This window comes from Emydura macquarii, unplaced genomic scaffold (genome assembly GCF_026122565.2).
Source record: "Emydura macquarii macquarii isolate MOO-44397 ecotype Brisbane River unplaced genomic scaffold, CSIRO-AGI_Emac_v2 contig_2448, whole genome shotgun sequence".
NCBI classification, from domain to species: Eukaryota; Metazoa; Chordata; order Testudines; family Chelidae; genus Emydura; species Emydura macquarii.
Genome location: NW_027132585.1, coordinates 3,607,788 through 3,617,208, shown reverse-complemented (window position 1 = coordinate 3,617,208; position 9,421 = coordinate 3,607,788). Strand labels below are relative to the sequence as shown.

The 9,421-nt window shown below is 40.1% G+C and overlaps 2 protein-coding genes across 3 annotated transcripts in view; one reads left to right on the top strand and one right to left on the bottom strand.

Moving 5' to 3' along the window:
• Positions 1–1,412: 1,412 nt before the first annotated feature.
• Positions 1,413–4,581, top strand: SOD3 (superoxide dismutase 3). Of its 2 annotated transcripts, none has more exons than XM_067562566.1 (2): positions 1,413–1,526; positions 1,994–4,581. In XM_067562566.1, exon 2 carries the CDS (start codon positions 2,010–2,012, stop codon positions 2,742–2,744), a length of 735 nt encoding a protein of 244 aa, XP_067418667.1. In that variant the 5' UTR covers positions 1,413–1,526; positions 1,994–2,009; the 3' UTR covers positions 2,745–4,581. The 2 variants fall into 2 exon arrangements, with proteins under 2 accessions (XP_067418667.1, XP_067418666.1); XM_067562565.1 differs by having other exon boundaries at positions 1,415–1,526; positions 1,977–4,581.
• Positions 4,582–5,682: 1,101 nt separating this feature from the next.
• CCDC149 (coiled-coil domain containing 149) overlaps positions 5,683–9,421 on the bottom strand; it is a 74,409-nt gene continuing 70,670 nt past the window's right edge. Inside the window, exon 12 of the mRNA XM_067562564.1 lies at positions 5,683–8,082. Coding sequence (XP_067418665.1) covers positions 7,397–8,082 — 686 coding nt within the window. The 3' untranslated portion in view covers positions 5,683–7,396. The remainder of the gene's footprint in view (positions 8,083–9,421) is intronic.

Genomic DNA, 9,421 nt, shown 5'->3' with positions numbered 1-9,421 from the left:
CCCACCCCTTCACCGGCTATAAATACATATAACCCCTATAAACACATATAACAACACTAAATTACATAAATAATAAATTACTCTTACCTGAGTAAGAAGCTAAGCCTTTCCCGGCGCAGCCGCCACCGCACGCTCCGTGTGGCCTTGCCTTTTCCCATCCTTCATGGACTGAAGGTAGTGGAGGTGGCAGGTGCTGACAAGCTGGCCAGGGCTGCTCCAGACCCTCACCGGTGTGGGGCTGCTCCACTCTGGCCAGGTACCTGGCAGGGGCAGCTCAGAGGGCTAAATGACCTCAATCTTACTGACACTCCATGGACCCCTGTAATCTTTGGTGCTCTCCCAAGGGAGTTGCACACCCAAGGTTTGGAACCATTAATCTAGAGTATGTTCCATAAGAATTATCTAAGCGTTAATTCCAGAAGATGCCAATATCTTCCACCCCCAACCCCCTCACCCACTCTTCATTACCACTACTGGTGCAACTGAACTGGTAGGAACTTTTTTCCTCAACAATTTTATAGTATAGAGAAGGCTGAAAAGTTTTCCTTGTGTAATGAGAGCCACTCCATCTCTGCAGCAATTCCAGCTCTGTTAGGCTCAAAGATTAGGATTCCTAATCGAAGTCAGCTCTCCTGCATGGCACTGAAAAAAATGCTACCATTAATGCAACAGTCCTGCCAAGAGCAGGCATTTCTTAATTCAAAGGCCCACAGTAAACGTGTGCATTATAGATTGATCTATGCTCTTCAGTCAGCTTCTGGACAACAATCTCATTACGTGCCTAAGTCTGACACTACATTGCTGTAGAAATACTCACCCAAAACACACACTGTGAAAAGAATTAATCACTTCCACAATAACCCACTGCAACAAAGCGAACAGCCTGGCAAGAATGGGATTGCAGGGAGGCAACCCTCTCGCAATTTTTATAGGGGCATAAAGTTGTTCTTTAAAGTTCTTTGCAAAGCTTTTTGTGCCTTTCAGATTTTGTAATCACAGCAGCTCGGTATGTGTCCATGTAAATCATAACAGAATATCAAGGCAGTTGCTAAAATTATTTCTAATGAAATAAAATGCAACATCTAGCAAAATCTCCATGATAACTGAGATTTAAGTGGGAGAACTGTCTAAACAAAGATGACTGTACCCTGATAAAATTCTCTTCCTCCCCTTTCCCCCCACCTCACTGCAAGATGGTCATTTGCTTTAGACAAACACATGAAGGGAAGATTAATTTAAAAGCTTGCTAACAATGTGGGTTTTTTCGGAAAGTGAGTGAGGACTCAGAGCCAGTTTGCTGTACCGACTCAGGAAAAGGGGACAAAATGTTATCCTTTCTAAAAAGTTACCAGTTAAACACTTTTTCCTCCTCTCTCCCCAGAGTTCTATTGGCCACTCCCACAAGCTGGTTACCCAACTTTTACATAAACAAGCAGCTCTCATAAGCCTCAACTGCAGAGAGGTCTGGAATTTGGGCTGATCATTACGCATTGCTTGCAAGCAGAGACTGGAAAATCTTTGAAAAGGTAGGCAACATCTGGATTGTTTTTAATAATCAGCTGGCTGTAAAAGTATAGCCCAAAATAAAGTCTTCTGGCAGATTTTCCAAGGGGGGTTTTATTTAGGAAAAAAATTCTCAATACTAATTCAAAGCTTGATTGAATAAAGTTTCAGATGATTTGATTTCTGCAAGGAGCAGGAAGATATTATAGACCTGATTGCTGATATTTTTACAGTGATAGTTGGTGTATGTTTAAAAATCGCATAGAACGAGAGCATTCTAGGTTAGTCAGATCACTGTACAGAGATTAAGAAATCAGCCGAGTGCGTGTTGTGACCACACCACACTGTTCAGCTGTTTTGCTTGGTAATATTAAAAGCTAATGGTGTGTCCCTCCCTTTTGCCATATTGGGTTACTCCTTCCTTCCAGCTAAAATAAAAAAAAATGGCACTTTTTTCCCTCTCCTCTTTGCAGCCCTTTGTATTTTGCAGGTTGGGAATTGCAAACATGTTTCTGTTCCTTTACCTGGCCATCAGCCTGGGCCTCTCTGCATCTGGTGGTGTGAGGGGAGTAGAGGAGGCTGATTCCAGAGAAGACAGTTCACTGAAAGACATACAGAAAAAAGTGAATGATCTGTGGCAGAATTTACTCTACCCGCAGTTCAGTGAGAAGACCAACTGGACAGGTTATGCTACTTGTGAAGTGAAGCCCTCCTCCAAACTAGATGCTGACAAGCCCCAGGTGACAGGTCAAGTCTTGTTCAGACAGTCCTACCCAAATGGAAAACTAGAGGCTACTTTTGAGTTGGATGGGTTTCCATCAGGTAGCAATCCGTCTGGCAGAGCTATTCACATCCATAAGCTTGGAGACCTTAGCAACGGCTGCGACTCTGCTGGAGGGCACTATAACCCTTTTAATGTGAACCATCCTCGTCATCCTGGGGATTTTGGCAACTTCTACTCTAAGGAAGGCAAAATTAGGAAACACAAGCCAAATCTGCTCGCCACTCTGTTTGGTCCATACTCCATCATAGGGAGATCCGTTGTGATTCATGAGCAAGAAGATGACATGGGCAAGGGCAACAATACAGCCAGTTTGGAGAATGGGAATGCTGGCAGACGTCTAGCTTGCTGTGTCATTGGGGTATGCGACAAGAACTTGTGGGAGAAAAAACTTCCTGCTGTTACGGAAAGGATGAAGAAGAGACTCACAAACGAGCACAAATCAACCAGACCTAACTAAAGATCAACACGCCATCTATTGCCTCGGTAGAACAGAATAGATATAGTCCATGCAGTTGGTCACTGAGAAACACAGAAAAGTTTTCCTGTTTCCATTAGATCTGTGTCTTGTTGCTCTCTAAGAAATGCATATTGCTTTATAGAGATTTTGCCTTCTGTAAGCAGATTAATAAAAACAGCATCAACTCAACATTGCAATGTACTTTTTAAAAAAATGTAAGACTCCCATTTATTCAGCTCAAAAGTTTAGTGCAACATAGTAAGACTAGCAAAACATTTAGTTAATGAAATCTGGAAAAAGCTGGTCCACTCTAATGGATCTCTTGAGCCATCACAAGCTGAGGTACAAAGAAGAAAAGACAAGTTAATGAGAAACTGCTTTTTGGCTAAGATGCTATGGAGTGTTTTTCTACATATCTGAAAGGTGTAAAGATTTCTATACCTTCAACTGCTTTGTGTGGTAGCCTGGTAGACCTAGATAATAGCCTTCCCCTGAGATTCAAGGAGAATATAGAAATTATTTCTATTTTTAACTTCAGATCCATTATACTACTCTACTTATAGTTGCAGGTTTTATTCTCCAACATGTATAAGCCTCTTAACTGGTTTGAGTTATCCATATGCCTGTAGATGAGTCACATTGTTTACATTTGAAAGTAGACTTACAAAACTGTTCTGGCTTTTTCTTTTAAAATAGTAAATAGCCTAGAAATGTTTGGAGAACTTACTACTAGATCCCACATCTGGTAAAACTGTGTAATGCTGTTCACACAATGTCAATACATTAATTTGAAAATGTACATGTATTTTCAAGACAAAAGAGTATTTAGTGTGATCTTCCATACATATAGCAAGTTAGTCTGCTCAGAATGCAAGGAATAAGTGACAGTAGAAAAGACTTTCAATTTTGATTGTTTTATACAAACTGAAAAAAGTTATTGAATAAAATCTTTATACAACTTGTTTTATAAAAAGAAAGTATGACCAGAATTTAATACATGATCCACTGATGCAACACTAAGGCATAATTAACATTCTTCGCATATTAATAAGGGAGAAAAGAAAGCAAAATAAATATCAGGAAATTTGTCTTTATTTCAGGTGACAATATATATTTATATATAGTTGAGTCATATTGCATGGTGACTGTAGATTGCAACAAAGGAAAGGCTTGCAAATAAATAAAAGCTATATCTTTCTTTAAATAAAACTATGAAACAGTGGGTGGCAAAAGAATCCTAATCTTTTTAAAATTAATCTCATTTAAGATTCTAAAATACATTTCTGAGCTCATATGGATTAAAGAAATTCTCATTTCTTTATCATACAGACTGCCCCCTGCATAAAATTAGTCGTACTTAGAAAGGAAGCAGTGCTCTAAAAGATTATTCTTAATCTGTCATTTTCACACACTCATGTTTTAAAGATTTAGTGAACACCTTTTTGAAATAGATTTAATTTTAAGGGTCCTGTGTTGTGGCTTTTTTCATTTCTCCATGTTAAGACATTGATTTGCTACTGGTCTCCCATACAAGGGTATAGAATAAGTGAAGTCATCAGGTCTAATAATGAAACAGCATTCTTAAAAATCAGTTTTTGAAACCTTTGGATTTAAAAAGTATACTCTTTCTCCGGCCCCCTTGCCCCCATCCCCTCTAGTGATAAGGTTTATGGTTGTGTGTGCCTGACGGAGCATGGTTTAAAGTCCTACAGAGAGAGCACGTAGGTCTCAACGTGGAAGGCCTGATGCTTCTCAAGCCTTGTGTAAATCAGGAGTAATTCCAGTAAAGACAACAGTTATACCAGTGTAACAGCAGCACCAGTAAAAGGAAAATAAAACCCCCAACAGTCAGAGTCAATTGTGTTTTATTGCAACAAACAAATCTTACTGTAAGAGTGGTCTGGAACTGTACTGAAGCCTCATGTCTCAGTCTGTAAAGGCTCAAGGCCCAAGGATGATGGCTGAAAGCACAGCTGGGAGGATACACAGTCCCGTGTGGAAAAGGGCACAAACTGCATTGCATTGGAGTCCCTGTAGAGAGGCCAATGATGTGGTACTGAAATGAGGTCTGCAGGGAGCCTCCTAGCCAGAGACTGTATCAGCAAGTGGTTGCCAGGGTACAGAAGAGGAATTTAGGTGGGGAGGGATGGGGAGATTAATCAAAAGAAGGATCTAATTTATAGGAGGCTTTCCAAAGAGCAACCTGCCAGCCATCTCAGAACAGAAACAAGACAGTTTTATGTGCTAAAGATAACTGTCAGCCTGAGTCTTATCCGACTTGCCCCAGTTTTACACCATTACCATAATGATTTCAGTGGTGTTACTCCTGATTTAATGACTGATCCAAAGCCTACTGTAGTCAAGGGAAAGACTCCCATCGACTTCAGGGAGTTTTGCCTCAGGCCCTTACACCAATATACAGGAGAGGCGACTCAAGCACATACATACCTCCAACACTTCAGAGTTCAGATGTACATACAAACACTGACATTTAGGGATTTTTTTAAAAATCCAAGTAAACCTCAATTTTGGCTGCATTTTTATTCAGAATTTCTCTAGTGTTTAGCTTTGATGAAAGATGGAAAGAAATACACACGTTGGAACAAACATATGGAGGGTAACATTTTAAATATTAAAAATCCCTGTAATATCTCCAATTATTTCAGTGCATGTTTCTTTTTCTTCATGCTGGCCAATGCGGTCATATAAATAACCGAGTCAATGTAATCAGTTATTTTACCATAAACAGCAACAGCTCCTCTTGGTCTTTGGGTTTTGAGGAACATAAATATGACTGGGGCAAGGGAAGAAAGCTTAAACTTTGCAGTGTAGCATGCCACCAAAGCATCTGAATGCAGAACTGGTTTTAAAGGGGCTGCTGTTGATAGGTGTGTGCCACCAACCCTTTAAATAGAAAAGAGGCATTTTAGAGAAGTGATTCAAGTATTGCTTTATTGCCTGCACACAGCAAGGGACAGAGCAGACAGACAATAGAGAAAGGGTAACATGCTTCCTTGTGTTAGGGGGAATGCATGAAAACAAGAGGCAAGGTCACATTTTTCAGCCTCCCATCATTCATCACATTCAGATGTAACCATTACATATATTCTTTCTCCTGCCAAGCACGAACTGTTCATGGAATCAAACACCTTTAATTATGGCAGCACCTGCTAGTTCAGCTTCCATATAGAGACGAGTTTGTCAGTGCTGCTCATACAAACCCTGTTTCTCAGTTGCTGACAAGTGGGCTGTAAAAATCTGCAGCTGGCAGATATTTGACAAACAAAGGCTCAATCTGGGAGGGATTTTCCTTTTTATTAGTAGTAGTTTATTAAATCTGGTTTAGTTCTCTCTGATTGGTTTCAAGTTCTAGGAGTGAGAAATGAACGTTTACAGACAATTAGGTCCCACGCCAGCAGAAAAATTGCCTCCACGGCTGCTGGCCCATAGAAGCTCCGCAGCTGCAGAGACTGTTCCCTGTTCTAAAAAGAGGAGAGGAAGTGCCTCCCCAACTCTAACAGCTGTGAACTCCAGCATTTAGTATTCCCTTGCCACTGCCTTCACAGGAGCAAAGTGGCACAGCTCCATCACTGGAGAGCTGGGGGTTTGCTCTGCAAGCCCCCCCACTGTAACACCAGAAGGATTTTTTGCTGACTACATATCCGCTTGGGAAGAATTGTAAAGGGGTGACTGTGGCCCAGAGAATACCACCACCTCTATCCAAAAGACGGGTGAATTGGGGGAGGAAAAGAAGAGTTCTCCCTACTCCAGATCCACATTTTTGTTTTATATCTAATCAAAACAGATGAGCCTAGATCCACTATGTCTCCCACACAGATTACTCCAGCCTAAGATGTAGAAACAGTCCAATGAATTGGCACTAGCGGAGCATGATAGGAAGGGAGTAATATACACGTTCTCCTCCCCCTGGGTAGCTTTGCTATGCCCCCTACTATGATTTCTGGGTTCCATGGGAGCTTTCCCTCTAATAGAGCAGCTTCAAGAGCTTCAGCTGAAACGGGCCCTTAGTACTTTGTGACATATGTCACCTTTGTTTTCTTGGGCGAATTTGGGGTAGGAAAACTTCAGAGGAATGTAGAAAAGATATGGAGGTTCAAGATGTGGAAACTGTGCATGTGCAAAGGCTGCTTTTCAAAACCATTTTGCTTCTTGTAGGGATCAAATGCTGCTTTTCTAAATATGCACTTACAGCAAGTATGTACAGAGGGAATGCAAGTTTAGAAAAATAAACAAAAGAATAAATACACCTTTAGATCCTTTTCAGTTTATCATCATTTCAAATTTTCATCTGCTGAAAAAAAACTATTTGAAACCCTTAAAATACATTCCAGTAGGCACTGTGCACCGGACAAGAACATACATGATTTGGAGACCCAGCCAGGACTTGACATGATAAAGCATAATGGTGGGTCTCCAGGCCCCGTTTTTCTCAATTATATCAGTCTATCTAGAAACTTCCATCACTGTAAATACCAGAGACATCATTAAAACCCACATCGTTTTCAAGTTCTTCCTATTTTATATATTTACATTTTTTTTGGTAGACTACATTCTATGTTAATAGAAAAACATCTTTTTAATAGACAAATGCTGACAGACTGATGTAAGAAACAATTCTATGGCAGATTAATTCAGTGACTACCCATATTCACAGCAGCACAACTTCCACTGTAAGATGACAGGGAGAAGCTTGAGATCTTGGATTTCATACCACAAGCCATGCTGTTATCCAAACACTCAGAGTTTTCAGCAGGATCAGACTGTTTGACACACTCCGGTTCAGGGGGGTTTATAGAGATATTGCTTATGTCTGAGGTTGAAACCATTAGTTCTCCACATCCTTCAGTGTCCAGTGTGTTTCCATTTTTACCCTCTCTCTCATTTACATTTTCACAGCCATTCTTTGAGATTTCATCACTGTCTTTCAGGAGCCAATTTTCAGATGCATGCTCATTCTTGGGGTCTGATGGCTCTGTAGGGTCAAATGGGTCAGGGCTGGATAAGGGGGACTCTCCCTTAGATGAACTGCTAAATTCTGATTGGTCCATTGTACTCTGGCCCTCCGGTAGACTTTCTGTTCTTCTCCCTTCCAGTTCTGCAGCTGCCTGTTCTTCTGTCAATTTAATTATTTCACTTCTAAGCTTGTTTATTTCTTCCTCCTCAGAAGGAAACTGGGGTAATGAAGAATGAAAAGGCTTATTTTGGTTAGTGTTATTTATGTTTGCTTGGGAATTGTCGTAGACTGTAGCAGCTTCCTCTGGAACTGTCAACTTTGTTGTAACAGCATAAGTTTCATCTTGTTTTCCCTTCTGTTTTGCTAAGAGAGAAATGGGACAGTGTCATACTAGTACAAGTTATATGAATTTATATGCATGGGGCATGACCAAGAAGGCCATGCAGAAGATGATCTAGTTAGCAAAATACCACCATCATGGTAAAAAAAATTGATCAGAGCACAATTTAACTGTTGAATTCTACCCAGGCTCTTTTAACCCATTCTGGACCCACTTCAAAGAACAGAACCAATCAGAACATTGGAAGTTCTCACTGGATAGGGCCTAGTTATAATAGCTGATTGAACCTAGGACAAAACTTTCAGGGGAAGATATTTCTCCATGTAAGGCCTTGGGTTATGAAATTTCCTGCCACAAGAGATCAGTAATGACCCAAGAAAATGACACTTTTAGGCATTAAATTAAGATTAATTTCTCTTTCCATAAGCCTTTCTCCAATAATGAAGTTATATAATTAACCCTGCGACATTTCTCCTGGATGACATCAAGGAAAATCATACTTTTGACATCAGCATGGAAGGGGCAGAGAAAACTATTTCCTTCTCTAAAATTTTTTAAAAGCATGTTCAGTGTACCATTACAACAAAATCCACATATTGAATAACTATACAAAAACAATTCAGAAGGAACTGATTATGCAATTAAAGAGAGCATCAGAGAGTCCATGCACAAGGGGGCCAAACTCGGTTGTACCACACAGACCTCTGCCACTTGAGCTAACAGAGTAGCTGACAGCAATACTAGATTGTCATCTTCTGTGTGGACTATTAGAGGGGGATGAGTTTTGCAGGGGTTTGCTCACAGCAGAGGAGGGGTGGAGCCTTGTGCTCAGAAACATCCAAACTGTTGTGGCTGAAATTAAAAAAAAACCCAAAACCACACACAATTCAGGCTGAGGCAGACACCCAGCGTGAAAAATTTCAACCCAAATGGCTGGAGTTCAGCAAATTACAAGCAAGCAAATAGAAGGTTTTATAATGGAAAGTGTCAGGCAACCTTAGTACAGTGCTACCAGCCCTGCAAACAATGATAAATAACAAGGGGAAGACAACATAATGGTATCAACTAAATACTTTCAGTGACTGAGGATTTAATTGAATCCAATGATTAAGTGCTCAAAATAAAAATTAATATTTGTGATTTACATATTCGGTGAAGGAATGGTTAAACATGGTTTAATTTCCTATTTTTAGCACAGAAAAAAAATCAGCTGATCAAGACTAAAAGTGATCAATCATGCTATCAATCATCTGATAACATGGATAATGAAGCCATGATCTATTTAATTTGAGGAATTAATATAATAAAGCATTTACAATGCTTCATGGCTGGCTGAATAAGATCTGGGCATGCCAAAAATCT

What these genes read in the sequence shown, in the direction of transcription:
- SOD3 (XM_067562566.1), top strand. Translation starts at nt 2,010, where the DNA reads ATGTTTCTGTTCCTTTACCTGGCCATCAGCCTGGGCCTCTCTGCATCT.